At 40.8% G+C, this 21,541-nt stretch overlaps 1 protein-coding gene across 3 annotated transcripts in view; it reads left to right on the top strand.

Moving 5' to 3' along the window:
• PRR16 (proline rich 16) overlaps positions 1-21,541 on the top strand; it is a 117,960-nt gene that overhangs the window by 76,763 nt on the left and 19,656 nt on the right. For 2 of the 3 annotated variants that reach the window (XM_081930752.1, XM_081930754.1), the window contains exon 2: positions 8,216-9,114. In XM_081930752.1, the coding sequence (XP_081786878.1) occupies positions 8,216-8,974 (759 nt within the window). In that variant the 3' untranslated portion in view covers positions 8,975-9,114. The remainder of the gene's footprint in view (positions 1-8,215; positions 9,115-21,541) is intronic. The other variant, XM_081930753.1, reaches the window with a different exon arrangement.

The following is a 21,541-nucleotide window of genomic DNA, read 5'->3' as shown; positions in this document are numbered from 1 at the left end:
ATTAAATTGCGTTCCAAATGTGGTTTCCAAGCAATGTCAGATTCATTGAGCTATACATCAGTGTCACTCGAGTCAGCACACTTCAGAAGATATACAACAGATATTATCTCCAACCTTTTAAGGCTAAGTTGCATTATCCTTTGTTTTATATTTATTTGCCTCCAGGATTCATGCATTAAGGGGTTGGTATTTATTCCTTAATACTACATAGCACTTACATCTCAGACACAAATGCAAATATAAATGTAGAAGTTATCTCATAAAAGCCACCAGTCATTCCTAGACAAACACTTAATCTACTCTGCATTCTATTGCTCTGTTTTTCATCTTGTGCCAGTATACTCATTGCCACAGTTGCAATCTCAGGTGAATTATTGCACAAACTCGGTTGCTCTGGATATCTGTGTAGGAGCACAGAACCAGAGGTGAGTTGCACTAATGCCCCACTTTGTCTCACCTCCCCCTCCACAAGTGTAGTACTTTCTGCCTATCTAGTTGCTTTCATGTCAGCAAATGACACACACACTACAAGATGCCATAAGGAGAAAATATATGGACTTGCGAAGAAGAGATGGCCAAAAAAATCTACTTTGAAATATCCCATGCTGCACAATAATATGAAACAACTGGGGGGTGTTTCTTGGGAGGTGTGATAACGATCTTTAAGATAAAGGATTATTCTCGGAGTAAATAAGTAACTGACAGTAATCACCACTTAGTTTCCTGTGAGCTCTTCTTACAGTAATGTTTGATAGTATGGATACTCGAGTGCAAAAAACATGTGCTGCTTATCAAGCATAATAGCTGCTTGAGTATATTGAGTAAATGGCTCGGTCCAGTATACCTGAGGGAGCATCTCCCCCCCCCCCATCGTTCAGCCCGGACACTGAGGTCCAGCTCCGAGGACCTTCTGGTGGTTTCCTCACTGCGAGAACCAGGCAGATGGCCTTTTTGGTAGTGGCGCCCGCCCTGTGGAACGCTCACCCATCAGATGTCAAGGAAATACAGTGGTGCCCCACAAGACGAATGCCTCGCAAGACGGAAAACCCGCTAGGTGAAAGGGTTTTCCGTTTTGGAGGTGCTTCGCAAAACGAATTTCCTATGGCCTTGCTTCGCAAGACGAGAATGTCTTGCGAGTTTCTGCGGGGGCTTTTTCCCTCCCCCCCTTTTCCCCAAGCTGCTAAGCCGCTTATCAGCTGATCCGCTAAGCCTCTTAACAGCTGATCCACTAAGCCGCTTATCAGCTGATCCGCTAAGCCGCTTATCAGCTAATCCGCTAATGGGCTTGCTTCGCAAGATGAAAAAACCGCAAGACGAAGAGACTCGCGGAACGGATTCTTTTCGTCTTGCGAGGCACCACTGTAAACGACTATCTGACTTTTAGAAGACATCTGAAGGCGGCCTTGTTTAGGAAAGTTTTAAATGTTTGATGTTTTATCGTGTTTTTAGTCTTCTGCTGGGAGCTCCCCAGTGGCTGGGGAAACCCAGCCAGATGGGCGGGGTATAAATAATAAAATTATTATTATTATTATTACTTTTGGGGTGGAGGCAGATTGCACTCTGTGTGTGTGTTTGAGAGAGAGAGAGAGAGATTAGGACTGGATCAAGATCCTATTTCTGTACATTTTTAAAGAGGGAATACGGGAACAGATTTTTGCATGAATGCTTCATAGCCAGAACATGTATTTTGTATTTGAGCATCCATATGAGAGGGCACAAAAATTCAATGAGAAGCAAGTGTAAGATTTCTAAAGTTATCTCTGCTAGATAGAGGGGCGCAGGTGTTTCCTTTTCCAAGGTAAGAAGGCTGCAATGAAGCCATGCCTTAGCATAGAATGAATAGGTCAGTATGATACTATCTGATCATGTGGCTGACCTTCGACTTCTACCCTGATGTAAAATTATTCTACCTTGTTTCTACTGCATTTTTATGTTCAGGTTGTTTTACATCAAAAACATACAATATTTATGCCTTTTTTCTTTTCTTTTTAAGCTGAAGTCTGGAGAAACTGCCTCATCTTGTGGAATTTTTGATTTGGGTTTCAGGACTTATTCAGCTAGAAATTAAGATGTAAATTGTGTATCATAGTTATGAAATTGGAATGCCTAACCCTTAAGACTTAAAGCAAAGGAAGAGTGCTTTAAAATCAGTGTGGTGGAAATAGAGGGTAGGAGGTGGCTATATTGTTCTGTATCAAAATGTTATTAAAGTGTTGAAACTTTTGAAATTCAAAATATATTTTTAAAATTTCTGCCAGAATTACAGTCCAGTATATTTAATTTATCAGAGCTCTCTTATACTTAAACAGATTGTTCCTGTTCCTGTTTGTGTGTGCAGTGCTGGGGAAGGAAGAAAATGAAATTTCACATATGTGCACCCATGCAAATGCAACTGGGCAGGACAGGCTATAGGAACCTAAATGGGTGTAATTTGTCAGTTTGCATTTCCTAGTGCAGAAAGTATTGATCTGATGTGTAGAGATCTTTCCTAGTCTACTTAATTCAAGAAGCTTCTAGAAGCTTCCTTCTGTGAAAGAAACAAGCAGAAGGTTCATGATGTTTGCATTATTCCTTCAAAGAAATTGAGTACAGCTGGTTTAAACTGATTTTGTTGTCTCTTTCTGTCAAGGTCATGCTGACTATAAAAGTAGGGCCAGAAGGAGCTTGGATTTCACTTTCACTTTCTATTCCTTCTGGTGTGGTGTTCTTTATATAGTACAGTGGTATCTCGGGTTACAAACACCTCGGGTTACAAACACGTTGGGTTACAGACTCCACTAACCTGGAAGTAGTACCTCAGGTTAAGAACTTTACCTCAGGATGAGAACAGGAATTGTGTGAGGGCGGCGCGGCAGCAGCAGGAGGCCCCATTAGCTAAAATGGTTCCTCAGGTTAAGAACGGACCTCTGGAACAAATTACGTATGTAACCAGAGATGCCCCTGTATGCTTAGTATTAAGGTTTTAGTCTTATTTTAAGTTATTGTAAGTTTAAGTTAAGTCTGCTGCAACTGGATTTCTTGTGGACAGTGCCAATCCTAAATGTATCGGATTTGTGACCATTATGCCCGTTTGCCTTCAGTAGCAGTATAGCTCTGCTGGCTGAAATATCAATTTCCTCTGGTCTATTTTGGGGGAATCCTGCAACGTGTTTTAAGTTTTTACTCTGCTAACTATACATTGGAATCCACTCTGGATCAATATTGAGTAGAATTCCATGGCAGCAATTACCTCCTTATTATTGTGAACTTAGTAGTGTCACCCCTGAATGTAAGCTAAATGGCCAAATCTTATGAAGCTCTTCCACTGAGGGTTATGAGATACTTCACTATAGGAGAAATAGGCTGAGGTATGGATGAGGATTATACCGGGTCACACATTTTGGAGAGCTGCTACCAATTGGTGTAGACCAGGTGGCACTGTGGGTTAAATCACAGAGCCCAAGACTTGCTGATCAGAAGGTCAGTGGTTAGAATCCCTGCAACTGGGTGAGCTCCCGTTGCTCGGTCCCTGCTCCTGCCAACCTAGCAGTTTGAAAGCATGTCAAAGTGCAATAGATAAATAGGTACCACTCCAGCGGGAAGGTAAACGGCGTTTCCGTGCGCTGCTCTGGTTCGCCAGAAGCGGCTTAGTCATGCTGGCCACATGACCCGGAAGCTGTACGCCGGCTCCTTCGGCTAGTAAAGCAAGATGAGCACCGCAACTCCAGAGTCGGCCACGACTGGACCTAATGGTCAGGGGTCCCTTTACTTTTACCTTACAGGCATAGGCAAACTTGGCCCTCCAGATGTTTTGGGACTACAACTCCCATGATCCCTAGCTAACAGAACCAGTGGTCAGGGATTATGGGAATTGTAGTCCCAAAACATCTGAAGGGCTGAGTTTGCCTATGCCTGGTGTAGACTAACCTGCTGTCCTCTGCAGGGTATCTTGAAGACTAGCTCTGCTGTATACGAACCGAGCTAGATAGGAAGACTTATATTTATATGGTACAAGGCAACTTCCTTTTTGTACATTCCAAAAGTGCTCACCATCTCTGAATAGCAGGGCTGGGAAGGATGCCTAATAGAGATATTAGGCAGCTACTACCACCTGAGTAGGCAACACAGGGATAAATTTGCCAATGATACAAATCAATACAAGGCAGATCCATATCCTTGACAGACAATATTCTGCTTCTGCTGAAGTTGCAATGATGCTTTTGGACATTTAACTGGATGTGGAGGCTCCATATATCAAGCCTGCAGTGTCACATCCAGATTGATTTAAGGGCATGTTTGCTCAATGAATATTAGCACTGAAGTTTTTCCCCCTGTCTGCATCAGATTGCAAAAAATGGAGTTTGTCAAGAACTGGCAGGCAACAATACGTGACTGATGTACAGCATTTGGCTTGGTAGGTTGCTCACTGTGCAGACCCGACTTGTAATGTGATTTGTCAATCAGAGCTAGGCCTTCTGGAACGTGGTTTGATTGGATCTAGAATTAGTTTGCGAACCCAGAAGCACACAAATGAAAAATAAGTTGCATTGGATGGAATTTGCATATTAAACATCATCAGCGTTGTGGCTGTGATTGCATACACACAGCATTTTGTTCTAGTATCAAAATGGAGACTGAGTAGTTGTTTGGTCCATACACAGTCTGGATCTATTTCGTATTGCTTGCCCCTGAAATGCATTTCTTGAGAAACTGAGTTCATTTCTGAAATATACTCGGAGTCCTGCAGTGATTTCATGCTCTTTATTGCAGCTTGTAAAACAGTGATTGAATTTCCCCCCAAACCTCCGGCTTTTATATACATTCTTTACACAATGAGTCCCATCTGATTGACTGATTCTGCTTCCGTCCTGGAGCCTGATTGGGCTGCTGCTGCAGGCCAATCAGTTGTTACATTCTATGATCTTACCAGCCTAATAGGCTGATTAACTTCCTCTGGGGTCTGATTGGGCTGCCGCTGCAAGCCAATCAGTTGTTGCATTCTAGGATCCTACTTGCCTATTGTTCTAGGATCCAAGCGTGTTGTTGTTGTTGTTTAGTCATTTAGTTGTGTCCGACTCTTCATGACCCCATGGACAAGAGCACCCCAGGCACTCCTGTCTTCCACTACCTCCTGCAGTTTGGTCTAATTCATGTTAGTAGCTTCAAGAACACTGTCCAACCATCTCATCGTCTGTCATCCACTTCTCCTTGTGCCCTCAATCTTTCCCAACATCAGGGTCTTTTCCAGGGAGTCTTCTCTTCTCATGAGGTGACCAAAGTATTGGAGCTTCAGCTTCACGATCTGTCCTTCCAGTGAGCACTCAGGGCTGATTTCCTTAAGAATGAATAGGTTTGATTTCTCGCAGTCCATGGGACTCTCAAGAGTCTCCTCCAACACCATAATTCAAAAGCATCAATTCTTCGGTGATTAGCCTTCTTTATGGTCCAGCTCTCACTTCCATACATCTCTACTGGGAAAACCATAGCTTTAACTATACGGACCTTTGTTGGCAAGGTGATGTCTCTGCTTTTTAAGATGCTGTCTAGGTTTGTCATTGCTTTCCTCCCAAGAAGCAGGTGTCTTTTAATTTCGTGACTGCTGTCACCATCTGCAGGGCAGGATCCAAGCTTAGTACATAACAGTTTCAAAAATAAAAACTCGTTTCAGATTGACTCTGAATTATGCTGTGTGTCCACCTGGAAACAGATGCAGGTGATTTTGGCAATGGAGATAGTGGTAAATCCTCATTTGCCCAGTGATGTTACAGGTGAGGGCATATACCAAGATTAAGATTTCCACTTCTTCCTTCATTCAGCTGGGGTATTTTCAGGGAAGAAAAGGCATGGAAAAGGGGAGTGTTTTCAAATGAGTGTCAGGTAACCTCACCCACTGTTGTGGATGGCAGGGTCTTGAATGAATCTAGATTGTAAGTGGGATGTTGAGAATTAGCATGAACAGTTGAAGGTGGAAAAAATATACACTTTTATGCTACAGAAGGCTTAGCATGTGTTAAACTGCTGTGGTCCTTGATCACAAGTACTACTTGCAGACTTAACCCAGGGTAATTGTTGCTTATTTCTGTTATTTCCACCCCTCCTCCCAATAAAATGAATTTTAAGCGATAAATAAGACATAATCAGTGTAACCTTAATAATGGCTCTGTTGTACCCTTCATTGAGCTAAATTATTGGATACTTTAGCCCAGGCATGTCCAAAGTCCGTTTGGGGGCCTAATCCGGGGGCCTAAAGCTCAACAACGTCAATCCTAAAAAAAGGTCACATATGTTCACTTCATGAAATCTGGTCCTCTTTGAAAAAAGTTTAGACACCCCTGCTTTAGACATTTGCAATTCATGCAAATAGTGTCAACGATTACCAATGGTTAGAAATTCGAACAAATGCAACACACACCTGTCAAAAATAAGTGTTTGAAGGTATCATATCAGTTATCTCAAAAAGGCATTGTGTTAACAGAAACCACATTATTGGACTTTGGTATACAAAAAAAGCTTTAGTAGGTGACCTTTATAACCTGACATACTGTAGTAATTTATGAACGGGTGTGAACTGTACACTGTGGCAAACTATAACTATGCGAGTTTTGAATTTAATTATGGAAATTAAGTTAAATTAGAGGATGCAGTAGTGAAAACAAAACAGATGTGACACATAGAACAATAACCAAAAACAATGGGGAGGGAATCCACTTATCTATAATTCTCACATCTTCTGATTTGGGGACTGCATCTAGGAAGTGGTCTGTTTAAAAGAAAAAATTGTGAAATATATGTACAGCCATATTTTTCTGCAATTGCATAAGAAACTACAGTGACCCTGAGAACTTGAAATGTAATCCTTTTTCTATGCTCTGAGAGAATATGAAAGAGCTGAGAAATGAGGGGGGGGGGACTTTAAACATTCCCCTTTCTTTGTACTCAGATAGCTGTAAACCAGTCTTTAATCTTTTTAATATTTTCTTTCTTTTCTTCCTTTAAAAAAAGACTTGGTTAACATTCTCTGCAGAGATGGAAAACAGCAAAAGGATAATTGCTTGAAATTATTTGCACATACATTTTGACTTTCTCTGGCAGTTTTTTCTGAGCATCCCTCCCCCCTTTTCCCCATGTTGCCTATTTTTCAGCCAGCTTAGCAAAAGAATTTGGCCACAATCACCTGGGATGCTTCACCTTCTTGGAGGGGAGTCATGCAAGAGTATGTGCTCTGAATGCACAGTATCCCAGTCTCAGCTCCTGCTATCTCCAGCCAAACAAATTTTAACAGCAGGGAATGTACAATTGTTCTGCCTAAAATCAGGGACAGATTCTGCCCTTCAGATGACACAGTACTGGGCTAGGTGGTTTAAAAGGATCACTTGGGATATGGAAGCATAGAAAAAGAAGGGAAAGCCTCAAAATGATGCCAAAAGTAGGAATGTATAGAATATACAATAGACTTAGCATATTTTGGTGGAAACAACAGAGGTGAGTGTTTGAGGGAGGAAGGGAGAGATCCTGAGGGTGAACAAATTGAAACTTAATCCAGACAAGACAGAGGTGCTCTTTTTGGTCAGTTGGAAGCAGAACAGGGAATAGTGATTTAGCCTTTGCTGGATGAGGTAGCTCTCTCCCTGAAGTCACAAGTTCACGTTTTGGGCATGCTCCTGGTTTCTGAGGAATTTAAATAAGTACAGTGGTACCTCGGGTTACATACACTTCAGGTTACAGACTCCACTAACCCAGAAATAGTGCTTCAGGTTAAGAACTTTGCTTCAGGATGAGAACAGAAATCATGCTCCAGTGGCGCGGCGGCAGTGGGAGGCCCCATTAGCTAAAGTGGTGCTTCAGGTTAAGAACAGTTTCAGGTTAAAAACGGACCTCTGGAACGAATTAAGTACTTAACCTTAGGTACCACTGTACACAGAATATTATTTTTACATTAAACAGTATTTAGAACACAAAGAGCTGAAACTGCATGTTCAGTTTTTATGCCTTATACCTGCCACCCCCAACCTGATGGCCTCAAAACATTTTTCGACTCCAGCTCCCATCATCACTGACCATTGGGAATGCTGGCCGGGCCTGGTGGAATATGTAGTCCAACAACACCTGGGGGGCACCAGGCTGTGGAAGCCTTCCTTGAACCTTTGAGCGAAGGCAAAGATGATGGCGAGCGGGCTTGCCTTTCCTTTACCCACCCCCCAGTTTTTATTACAATTTGTGTTTGGTTTCCATGCAGGTGGTTGACCAGATTGACACCCTGACTTCTGACTTGCAGCTGGAGGATGAGATGACAGACAGCTCAAAAACGGACACTTTGAACAGCAGCTCAAGTAGCACAACAGCATCCAGTTTGGAGAAAGTCAAAGTCCGAGCCAACGCGCCGCTCATCAAGCCCCCGGCCCACCCGTCTGCCATTCTCACCGTGCTGCGGAAGCCGAACCCACCGCCTCCTCCTCCGCGGCTGACTCCAGTCCGGTGCGAAGACCCTCATAGGCCAGTTATCCCTGCCAACCCTGTAAAGACTAATGGGACTCTACTACGAAACGGAGGCTTACCGGGTGGACCAAATAAAATTCCCAATGGGGATATATGTTGTATACCGAATAGTAACTTGGACAAAGTCCCGATGCAGCCTCTGATGCACAGGTCTGAGAAAGACAGGTGTCCGCAGCCTGGAACGCGGGAACGGGTACGATTTAATGAAAAAGTCCAGTACCATGGCTATTGTGCAGACTGTGACGTTCGGTATAATATTAAAAACAGGGAGGTTCACTTGCACAGCGAACCTGCCCACACGCTGGGAAAGCTTCCTCACCAATGCCCTCCCTTGCCACCACCACCTCCTCCGCTTCCTCCTTTTCCGTTAGAAAATGGAGGGGTGGGAATAAGCCCCAGTAGTAGCTTTCCTCCTCTCAGACCTGCAACTGTGCCTCCACAAACTGCACCAAAACCCCAGAAGACCATCTTGAGGAAATCGACCACTACAACAGTGTGATGTATCCCACTTGGAAAACTCTCTTATTTTTTTCCTTATGTATAAAACATGAAAAAGGTAATGAGCACTTTCTACTCAAGCAATAAAAAGCCCAAATATATTACACCCTTTCTTCGATGAAGTGGCATAAAAATCACATGGTGAGTACAGAGAAAGCTGGTGTCCGATCCACAAACCCATTTCATGATTGAAAATTATAATTATCATTGTGTAGGTGATCACTGGTATTATTATTATTATTATTATTATTATTATTATTATTATTATTATTATTATTATTATTTTACAGCGGAGCAGCTTTAGGTGTGGCCTAAAGAGGCAATTAAATGTTCATTTGGGAAACCATAGATGTTCAGCAGCAATTAATAGTGAAGTCAAATGTGGTTTGGAAAATACAATAATTTGCACTGCCAAGTAGGTTTTATAATACAGGCAGTGACCATTTTGTGTGGAGGTTCTGTTCCTGACCACTGCATGTGTTGGCAGAAAGCCCGCTAGACCCCATTACACCCCCCCCATTTTGCCCCCATTCTTCCTCTTCAGAGTCCCTAAAACCTATGCATCAGCGGTCACACTTCAATTGGGCATGCCTAAAATGCTCACCACCTCTATGTGATTCTTTCGAAATGCATTTTCTAGGAATATATGATTACACAGAATGATCTGAAACGGCAGAGATCTTGGATCAATAGGGAATTTGTAGTGGAAGCAAAAAAAAAAATGTCCTAGATTATTATACTGCATGCCTTTTTTGCCCCAAGAAAATGCAGGCTGTTATTTGACAACCCAAATGTTCTTCATGATCACTTCAAAGTGCCTCAAAGTAGAAAAAAAGGTAAAGGATCCCTGGACGGTTAAGCCCAGTCAAAGGCAGCACTTTTCTCACTTTTCAGGCCGGCAGCTTTCCAGGTCATGTGACCAGCATGACTAAACCGCTTCTGGTGCAACAGGACACTGTGATGGAAGCCAGAGTGCATGGAAACACTGTTTACCTTCCCGCCACAGCAGTACCTATTTATCTGTTTGCACTGGTGTGCTTTCGAACTGCTAGGTTGGCATGAGCTGGGACAGAGCAACGGGAGCTCACCCCATTGTGGGGATTCGAACCACTGACCTTCTGATCGGCAAGCCCAAGAGGCTCTCTGGTTTAGACCACAGCGCCACCTGCGACCCTACCAAAGTAGCAACTGAAGGTTAACAATATTTCCGTCAAGGTCGAAATGTGGCAGGAACACTTTTCTCAGCATCTATTTCCTCCCCCACGCCACGCCACCCACCAAAAATGGATCAAATGTTATTTGTTAATGATAGGTCATATGCTAAGTCATATTCAGTTTCTTGCTCATGTTTTCCTTCTGTGAAACAATAATCCTGTTGACAGCAGTAGGAATTTTTGCAGAGGTTATTGAGTCAAACAATTGAAGAATTCTTTGAAAAGATTGAAAACTTCCCAGAAACAAAATATTAGCATTCACAGACTCACACTCTCTCTATCACTGCCCCTTGTTTATATTTGGTTGAATGGCTGTTATTGGGAAAAATCATCTGATGTTTAAAAATGGTTGCAGAGTCAATAATACTTTAAGTATGAAGGTTATGAGGCAAAGGTGATTGATCAATCAGTGAAGTGTTCCTGCAGTGAGCCTTTTGTTTAGAAACGTGCTTGCAATTTTTGATGAATTATACAGAGCATCCTAGGAATTGGTTATACACAATTTTGCCATCATTGAAGGCTGATACATCCCAAAGGTTTAACTTGAAAATCAGTTGAAGAAGGTCATCTGAGAGTAAGTCCCATTCAGCCGGGCTTACATCTAAGTAGACATGCACAGGATTTCATTGTTAAACTCTTAGGATCAAATCCACATAGCTGTGTCAATGAATTAATTTGGGAATGCACAAAAACAAAACCCAACAATTCTTGGAGAGATCATGTTCTAGGGCTATTGCTAGTTCAGTGATCTGCCTGCTTTAGTCAGTGTTTGTGTGTAACTTGCTATGGCATTTCAACTGCTGAGGGTGACTCTGAGGGCAACAGCACTGATTGCTTGCTGCTGTGGTGGCAGAAAATCTTTTGTAAGATCCCAAACTCTCGTTGAAGGCACAAGAGCATTCACATTAGAATTCTAGGGTCTAAGGTGTTTCGCCAATACAATATCTCATAGATTCAGGATATAATTTTTTTAAAAAATGTTAAAGGGTGCCAAGAAACCATGTACAGTGGTACCTTGGTTCTCAAACACCTTGGTACTCAAACAACTTGGAACCCAAAGACTGGAAACCCGGAAGTGTTCTGGTTTGCGAACGTTTTTCGGAAGCCGAACTTGCTCCGTTTTGAGTGTTACGCTTCTGATTTGATTGCCAGACTTTTTGAGTGCCAGACTTCCATTTTGAGTGTTACTCTGAGTCTGTCTGTTTTTGCTATTTATTTTGAGGTTTTGTTTTTGTGGCTTTTTTGTTTTGTTTTTGTGACTGTGTGGAATCCAATTCAGCTACTGATTGATTGATTGATTGTGTGACTGCAGTACATTGTTTATTCCTTTCATTTTATGGATCAATGGTCTTGTTAGGTAGGAAAATTCATGTTAAATTGCTGTTTAAGAGGTTGTTTTTAAAAGTCTAGAATGGATTAATCCATTTTGCATTAGTTTCTATGGGAAAATGTGCCTTGGTTTTCGAATGCTTTGGTTTTGGAATGGACTTCTGGAATAGATTAAGTTTGAGAACCAAGGTACCACTGCAATAGTCTCTTAACTATATCAACATTACTGCAACTAAGACTGTGAATGTAGCTAGGAATGTCAGCAAATTTCTCCTAAGTCAGCCTTCTAAACTAACTTTGGGGACTCTTAAAATACCATCTCAAATAAGATGCAAGCATTTAAAATTTAAAATTTCTTCCTGAGTATTTGATTCAGCTATATATAACATTTTGCATATCGTTTCCCTTCCATCCTAGTTTAAATCTGTTGTTAAGGTACCTTTAGCATTGTTTGTGGTTAGGAGGATCACTTCCTGAATGTATTCCTTTTTTTTACATGTAATATTTTATTGATTTTGTTAAAAAGCAAAAACATAACAAAAAGAAAGAAAACAAAGAGTAAAAAATGTAAACTATAAAGTGTTACAGTATAGTTCCAAAGTGATAATAAAGTATCGATTCATATAAACATTCCTTTTACACATAGCGCATATAGATAGATAGATGATAGATAGATAGATAGATAGATAGATAGATAGATAGATAGATGATAGATAGATAGATGATAGATAGATAGATAGTAAGATAGTATTTTGTATCTGTGAGTCCCATCATTATTGAGGATAAAGGTCTTAGATGAGATCAGTTCAGATGTGTTCTGTGCTCTCTGGTGATTATGTCAAAAGCCGTTAAAGTACTGGAGGGAATGAGGCATTCATATAATGTTGCAGTTCTTATATGGAGGAAGCAAAGAGTTATTCTTTTATTCCTGGATATTAAAGGACAGTAGCAAGCCAAATATAATTCAGAACAATTCAGATTTCGATATTATTTTACAGGCTAAATCAGGGGAAAACAGGGTCAAACTTACAGACTTTTGAGTCCCACTGATTTTCAGGGAGAGATATAAATGTTTGAGTTTCTTTCTTTTTCTTCTTTTTCCTTTTTTCCATTGAGAGCTTGACTGGATCATGTCAAGAGTTTATAATGAACTTTAACTCTAAAATGAAGGGCATTTCCATGGCATCAACCTGTGACTGAGAAAGAAATGCAAGAACATGTTCTTTTAAATGTTTGAGTTAGAATGAATAAAATTAATGCAGCAACATCTTCTCAAAGATATACAAAAAGATAGTTACTTACGCTTAAGTGCATCATTTAGAGCACATTAAATTTGGGGAGGATGGAATTAGGTTTCTATATATAGAGCCATGCATTGATTGTAACCTACACTCATTATATATTGGAGTCTTCAATTTTGAGAGCATATTAGAACAGAATTTGCAGTTGCATAATTTAATAGAGAGGCCTCAGTGTCACTGTGATTAAGTGCACAATGGTGTAGCTCATAAAAATTGCAATAACATCGTTATCATCGTGTGTATCAGATAGTGATGGGTGAACTCCATTGGCTTGCTTTAGAATAAACTCAAGGCTCATAAGCTACAATTCAGAAGAAGCTCATCTTTTCCAAGAGTTTTCTCCCATATCTTGCCACAAACATGCACATTACTGCATTGATTCAGGAGACTGCAGTTTGTTTTGGTATCATGTTCATGATTTTTGCAAAAGCAGAGAGTGCAACATCGTGGCTCAGACATTCTCTCAGTTTGTTTGTTTGTGTAAATGATATGTGCATTGAAAAAGTTAATGTAGCATTGAAGTATAAAAGCAGGATCATTATTATCTTTAAAAAACCTTCTGCATGCATTTACACCAGCTGGTTTTGTGCCTTTATGTACAGCAGAGGGGGCTAGCCTGTTGTCTTCTCCAGACAACAACCTACTTCATGTGTGTAATGTTGACAGAAATGCTGGCATGTTTTCATGTACATACAATATATAATTTTGAAAGCTGTCCATAACCTATACAGTCAAACCTCGGATCCTGAACACCTCTGTTTTGGAATGTTTTGGTTCCCGAGCTCTGAAAACCCAGAAGTAAATGCTCTGGTTTTCGAATGTTTTTTGGAAGCCAAACATCCGACGCGGCTTCCTCATGTTTGGCCAGTCAGCTCTACAGTCCACTACACAAAAGAAGTTGAGAGCTGGCATCTGCTTCTCTCCTTAGCATGGATGCTGACACTATCTGGCATCTCCATTTGGAAAGCAACTCACACAGCCTGCATTTTTTGAATACCAAAGTTCCATCAGATGTGAATAATTTTCACATCACTGCCAGCGCTGTTGAGCTTGAGCCAAATAGTCAGGGACAAAATCTGCTTGGTTCTAGAAAATGGTACGGTTGGCAAACCAAACAGAATATTCCTCATGCCCCATTGTGTCTCAGAAAGAAAAAAACGAGAAAGAGTAGGACAGATTCCTAGAACGTAATTATTATTTCAGCACTGCTCTACTGCTTGAGATCAATCCATCCATGTTCACTGTCCTTTGCTTTGTAACTGTTTATCATTTATATTTATCCTAAAATTTCTACCTCTCGAGTCTCATTAAATGGAGATGTTAAAAAGAAGCTTAACAACAACAGACCAAAATATTAGATTCCTGAGGCAATTCATATTGGGATTTAAACATGTCAAGAGTTCACTAATGTGACTTCCTCAAGATAAGAATGTGCCTTTAATTTTTATTAACCAATTCGCTTGATACAAAACATTCAGAAACACTGACAAACTGCCTTTTGCTTTTTAATCTGCATGGAAAGGAGGTGGGGTGATCTTAAAGCCATTTGCTTTTTGTGTGCGTGCACATAACCATTAGATACTGGCAACATTTTCATTACTGGAAATGTCTTGAGGCAGCATACATTGTTGATAACGAATTCTTACCAAGCTGCACTGCTGTGGATATAAAAGCTGCCATGTGTGCTTATTTATTAGAGCATAGGATTGCTTGCCACGCTCATATACTCATTTCCCTGGAGAATGGAAACAGGTTGTTGCATTAATAATAAAAAAGAAAGCATAATTGTGTCGTAACAGAAGGTATAGTTGGACATGGGAATGTATCTCGATGTGACTTCGACAACAAAACAAGGGCATTAAATAGCTGTTAACTGGAAGGTAACTGGTTTAACATGAAAGTGCAGAGAAGTGCTTCCATTGCAGGGAAATACAGGCAAACTGCTACTCCCAGTTGCATCACAATGCAATATTGTTGCTACACTCTGTGAATTCTGATGTTGCGCCACCATGTAGCTTGTGGGGGATTTGACCGGATGATGAACCATATCAGATTGGGTTAGTGGGCAAAGAAGCCATTTTGCCCAAGGATGAACAGCAATAAATAGTTTGGGGTTTTGTACAAGGGAATAGCCAGGATCTGAAAGAACGTAGACTTGATCCATTGTGATGAATCCCTAGGTGCTAATATAACTCAAAACTGCCACCTATAGTGTCTGGGATTTCACACTCCTGGTGAGACAATATTGGGGTTCTGTTTGCATTCCACATTTCTAGCTTAATGCTCCCACTCAAGGTCATCTAGTGAGTACTGGCTGCAGGTCTCTATGTGTGGTTGTTGCCTTCTCTCTTTTTTCTCCTCCTTCTTCTTCACTTTTTCCAGATAAACTACTTTTTCATACTTGGCCTCATTGGTTTAAGGAGCAATTCCTCACATGAATCCTGCCCACATGCTAAGACTGATAAATATTTGTGGATAACTCCTAGTGTCTCTTGTCACACAGATGATTATTAACTTTGTGTTGCTTCCACATCCTTTCATTAGTTTTACACTGTGTATTATCATCAGCATGAATAGCTAACAAAATGACCAGTGGAGCAGTACAAGTCTTATTCAGCACATCATATCAGTCTGAATATGAAAACAAAACTTGCAAGGTAATTCAAGAAGGATAAACTAATATTCCTGCTGACAGTTCCAAGAGTTATATTAAATATTTACAAAACTTTTGAATATGAACTTATTTTATGTATTACATACAAAATAGATGGGGCCTGCAACTAAATGTTGCAGTGTGGAGTGCTGTCTTTTTCTGAGATATTCCATTCTCTTCCCCTTCCCCTTGATTTTCTCTTTCCACAGAATGGTCTAGTTCTTCTTCAGTGTCCATTCATCATGCTCAGTCCTCATTTTGGGGTTTCCCCAAAGATTTTAAAAAATCAGCAAACTCCAAGTCTGCTGATATCTCCATGATATCTTTCTCATTGAGAGAGTGTTTTTTTTAAAAAAAAGTAAGTTCTAAAACTATCTCCAAACAGGTTGAATGGCAACAAAATGGCAAATGAATTTCAGTGTAATTCAGTATTACATTACAATGGCACTTTGCAATATGTGAAACTTCCACTAGGTTCCATTCCCTTTTATTTCCTTAAACAAGACGGGCGATGAGAATTTTATCATGAAGTTGCACTCCTGACTTCTGTGGTATGTGGCTTCAGTTGTGGTTTGTTGTATTAGGGTCTTTCTTTTTTATTAAACTTGGCTTTGTGTGATTTTTGCAAAGGTTTCTTCTACAATGGAACATGGAGAAGGGAGAAGCTACATTACAACAGTATCTTGAAACACTAATAGAAATAAAAACTCAATGTACAGTTTGTGTTCTTATAATGAATCGAAGAGATCAATGCTTGCCTCTCTTGCTTCAGGCAACAGCTGTTATTTATTTCTGGTGAAAATTAGAAAATAGCAGCCACATTCTATTCCAAGTTTATTTAAACTATTGCTGGGGTTGGGGGTGGCAGAAGGAAGCATGTGGCACATTAGATTTGTGCCAGTGAGCTTGTGTTAATGCAATACACTTTTTGTACAGCATCTTACAAGCACATGTCCTAAACAAGATTGCAGTTTTCAGATTTGTTTTAATTTTTGATTGATCACTTAGTTTACGGTGGACTAGAATGCTTGCTTTATGATGAGTCATGATGCATGTGGAAATTGAACTAGGCAAATTGAACTTGAATGAAAAATTGTGTGCATTATTTCATACTGGTAAATCGATCTCCTACATACTTGTTGAAAACAAACAGAATTCATCCTTTTCTCAGAGATAAATAAGCCATTGTGGATGAGAGACCAAAAATGTTGTATTACCAAATTAGACCATTGATCATGTCAGCATAGCTGATGTATATTATTAATATAAGCCAGAAAATAATCATTGTTTAATAAATAACTTTTCTATTTTTTCCTCTTTTAACAAGAAACTTGACCTTTAACTCGAAGCTGTAATTTTCCTGTGTTTATTGCTTATAAATGCACCCTATATGTAGAAACAGAGAAGTATAAACAATCAGGGCTGCACCCAACAAAGTCTTCAGATCAGTGGATTTTAGCTACCCATATTTATGGTTATGACTCTGACGCAGTCCTGCAACTGGATTAATAATTGTATTTACTAAGTCTGTAATCATGGATTTTTTTCAGCCTGAACTCGCTGGGACTCTGTTCCGGCACTTCTCAGGTGAGCACCATTGCCATTCTAAGAGAACAAAGGAAGTGTTCATGGTGATTTCTGTCACCTCTTTTCTAGAAAAATAGCACTGTCTGCAACTATTTCACTAAAAGAATGCAGGTCTGTAGCAAGCAGGTACTCTTGATCCTGCCTGCCTTGTGAATATTTGGGGGATTCTTATGTTGAAGATGGACAAACCTTTTTGGAAGCTCTCCTGAGTTCCCCTTAGACATTTAGCACCCACATATAGATGAGGCGCATCCTGAATTAACAAAATACTTAATCACCCCCAGGCTAAGAATGGGGCAGGAATCAGACAAAAGCAAATCCCTGTGCAGATTTCCTGATCCCAGTCATCCCAACCAAGGTGTGGTTGGGCTTGGACATCCACTTGGAAATCCACACAGAGAAGTTATGCCTTATTTACTTTCAGTTAAGAGCCACCATTTCTAAAGGTCTCTAGGCTTCAATTCTAGTTGTTCTCTCTGTTTCATTTCGAGCTCGGGTATTTAAGCATAATGCAAAATTTAACTCGTTAGTAGTGTATTCATAACTTGACCAAACACTTATTCTTTTAACGCCAGTACTAATAAATAATAAATGTGGTTTTTTTTGCACACAGCTACAAATATTGTATGCAGTTCGTGCCGATAACATACCCCATTAAGAGATGTATTTAAGAAGAATCTTTCAGGTGGAAGACCCAAGTTATTAATGTTGTGCTTGTTGACAAGCCTTACTATGTAGATAATATCTGTCAACCCCGTGGGCCAGATCCGGCCCAATCGCCTTCTAAATCTGGCCGGCAGACGGTCCGGGAATCAGTGTGTTTTTACATGAGTAGAATGTGTCCTTTTATTTAAAAATGCATCTCTGGGTTGTTTGTGAGGCATAAGAATTTGTTCGTCCCGCCCCCCCAAAAAATATAGTCCGGTCCCTCACAAGGACTGAGGGACAGTGGACTGGCTCCCTGCTGAAAAAGTTTGCTGACCCCTGGTCTAGCCTTTCAACATCCTAAGATCTGTGTTAGCAGTAGTAAAGAATCTGACAGTGGGAACCAAGATGGACTCTTTATTTTGGTAGCATTGCCTGATAAGCAAAACTTGTTTTCAACTTGCTACGATTTCATCACTTCTGTTGGGGGATTGTATTATCTTCTCATCTGTTTCTGATAGCTTGATATGTGTGTTGCATCACTCATAATAGTCTGAGCCCTATGTTTTGCAAAGTGGCAGAAGTAATTGTGCTGATATAAGTATGTGACAGCTAAAGATTGATATGTGTTGTGAGTTTTGTTTTTCGAGTGCATCAAAATGGATGTAAAGCAGAAAAAACCTCCTCTGCGAAGCTCTCTAGAAAATCACGCAAATCCATCTACAATAATAGATCATTAATAGATACTTAAATGGGTGACAACATTTTGCTTGTTTTATCTGCAACAACAAATTAATTATACCCCACCCATTTGTCTGGGTTTCCCCAGCCACTCTGTTTGGTTCCCAACAGAATATTAAAAATGTGATAAAAAAATCAAACATTAAAAACTTCCTGAAACAGGGCTGCTTTCAGGTGTCTTCTAAAAGTCAGATACCATATTTTTCCGTCTATAAGACGGGGACTCAGATTTAAGAAAATGGAAGGAGATGTATCCATGTATAAGATGCCCCCTAATTTTTGACATTATTTTTTAGGGATAAAACCTAGTCTTATACACGGAAAAATATGGTAGTTGTTTATTTCCTTGACATATGATGGAAGGGTGTCACACGGGGGGGGGGGGGGGCGCCACTACCGAGAAGGCCCTCTGCCTGGTTCCCTGTAACCTCACTTCTCGCAGTGAGGGAACCGCCAGAAGGCCCTCAGTGCTGGACCTCAGTGTCCAGGTAGAATGATGGAGGTGGAGATGCTCCTTCAGGTATACTGGGCTGAGGCTGTTTAGGGCTTTAAAGGTCAGCACCAACACTTTGAATTGTGCTCAGAAACATCTTGTGAGCTTCATAGTGTAATGAGTCCTGCAAAGACATGTTGGAGCGTGTGGTCAGAAGAGGAGGAGAACTGGGAGTGGGAGGAGTCCCACCCAGGGCACATTCCTAGCAGGCAGGTGAATGGGAATCTGGGACCCCAGGAGAAGTCTGAACCAGCAGTTTGGTAAATGGAGATCTGGATGCTGAAGAGGAGCCATGTAGGTTGTTAGGAGAACAGCCTGCCCCCTTTAACTCCAACAATATTATTCAATGACCCACTTTAAAAACACTAAAGCCTTACATTATCATATTTAACATGATGTGCAATATAGCTAATGGGATCCCCCCAAGTAGCATCAGATTCTCTGGACTATTGATTTTGAAGATTTTGGAAGGTAATTTATTATTAACTTGTTTATTTGGGGTGGGGTGGGGGAAGTGACAGAAGAAAGTGTGGGTAACCTAATGTTCCCACTGTAGAATTATCAACTCCCCAGGAGTTAATTAGCTCTTTTGATTTGAAAAAAATAATAATTGTAATGAAAATCTGTTACAATCATTTTCAGCTAACAGATGAGGAAATATTTCTGAGACTAACAGTAACAGCACAATCCAAAGTTAAGCTCCCCTGGGATGGGTGAGTTTCGAATAGGTGACTATTTGGCTGAGCCAGGTAAGCTAAGGCTGTGTTGGCTGAAGTCCCTTATCCCAGCTCAGCCAAAACTGTCTGAACTGACGCTGGGGTAAGCCCCCCAAAAGGGGTATTCTGGGGACAGGACAGGACAGGGGTAGACTTAAACTTATTCCAAACCTCTTTCAGCTTGGTCATGTGACTTAGCAACCCAGCAGAACTTACACTGGCAAAATGGAAGGGTGTGTGTAAGTCCAGTAGCCCCGCTCCTTCATGGAGTTAAGCCCGTGTAAATTTTGCCAGCCTCCTATAGCTGGGATTTCTCTGCCCATGCCAGATATGGACCTCTAACCAGGGGCTCTGAGAACCTTAGTTAATTAGACCATTCTGACTCTCACATTATTCAGAGTTATGATGGTCATCTTGAAATATCTAAAGGGATGTCACATGGAAACAAGAAAGGAGGTTCTGTCTGCTAGCGCATTTGCAAAGTTCAGCAAGGTCCGATAAGGTTTCAAATTGGATGGGGAACTGCATGTTGAGATTCTGCATTGCAGGAGGTTGATGGCCCATGAGGTCCCTTCCGACTCTACCATTCTGTGATTCTATGTCACCTTGTCTGATGAAGCATGTTGGGCATTTAAAATCACTTGCCCATAGAAGTGGTAACTTGTGCATTTTCATAGTGGTTGGGAATAATACAACAGGATTAAATACCAAATATATTCTTCTACCACTGTCCTTTCAGGAAGCTGGTGACCCCAGAGCCCAGCCTACAGGCCCCTTCATTCAAACTATTCCTGTCTAATTGACATCCTCTCAAGAGCCACTGTTTGCCAGAGTAAAGGACCCTGGTTTTCTGAATCCACGTGGAAAGGCAAATTCAAATTGAGCTCCATGCCTGCTGGCTTCCATTGCCTCTCTCTAGGGTTGCACACATTTAGGCAGCCTTTCATTGCAATACAAAAGAGAAAGGCAGTGTTTAGGGAAGCTGGAGACAGAAAGGCTCATATAAACACTGAGATTCCCGAGGAGTGGGATAAATGTGTAATTTGTGCAACATTAGGGTGGTACAAAGCAGCTGCTTAAAAGCTACTTAACTGTGAACATGTCTGCCATTGATTCATTGTAGAACATAGGAAATTGCTGATCCCTCTCCCATATCTTTTGCATAGATTATGTCCTAGGCTTCTGTACCAAGAGGCAGTGTTTGTTAAATGTAGTTCTACTTGGCTTTAACTCACTAGAGGAAACCGGTTGTTGTCTACTAGGGGCTAATTACAACATGTATCTAGCTTCTAACATAGAATCTGGCACAATGTGGTGGCAGATGGCAGCTAATCTAGGGCAAATGTTTGAAGTGATGCTTTTGCAAGCCCTAAGTGTCTGTAAAGGAATTTTCAGAACTCATTTCCATGAGAAAAGAGCATCTCAAACGCTCATCTCTCAAAAGTTGCTTCAGTGTGTTTTTTCATGGCAGAGAAGCGGGTTGCTCCAACAAATTGTGCTAGGAAATTTAGTTTCTTGACTCAAAAATGGAAAAAGAAAGCTGTAAAAAAAATCAACATGACATACATGTATAAATACAGCACTTCATAATTGATTTCCAAGGCACTGTTACTTTGGGGGAAGTTTGAGCAGTTTGATTTTGTTGATACCCTCAGGCCTGGTGTCTGTGGTTTCTGTCAATATAGTGTCCCTGCTGATCTGCCAACAAGAAAGCTGTTCTAGGAGGATACAGTGGTTTCATAGCCTGACTTCCTGCTGCTTTTGCTGAACTTACCAAACAAGGCGAAATTACAGACTGTGCTGGTGACATCAGAAGGAAAATGGAGAAGCTCAGGAACCATTAACTATGGCAGAAGAGTGGAAAAGAAACACTCAAGCATTACACACTT

Source organism: Podarcis melisellensis (genome assembly GCF_964234715.1).
Source record: "Podarcis melisellensis genome assembly, chromosome: 11".
Classification (NCBI taxonomy): domain Eukaryota; kingdom Metazoa; phylum Chordata; class Lepidosauria; order Squamata; family Lacertidae; genus Podarcis; species Podarcis melisellensis.
Note: the sequence above shows the minus strand (reverse complement) of the source record. Positions and strands in the feature narration are given on the sequence as shown.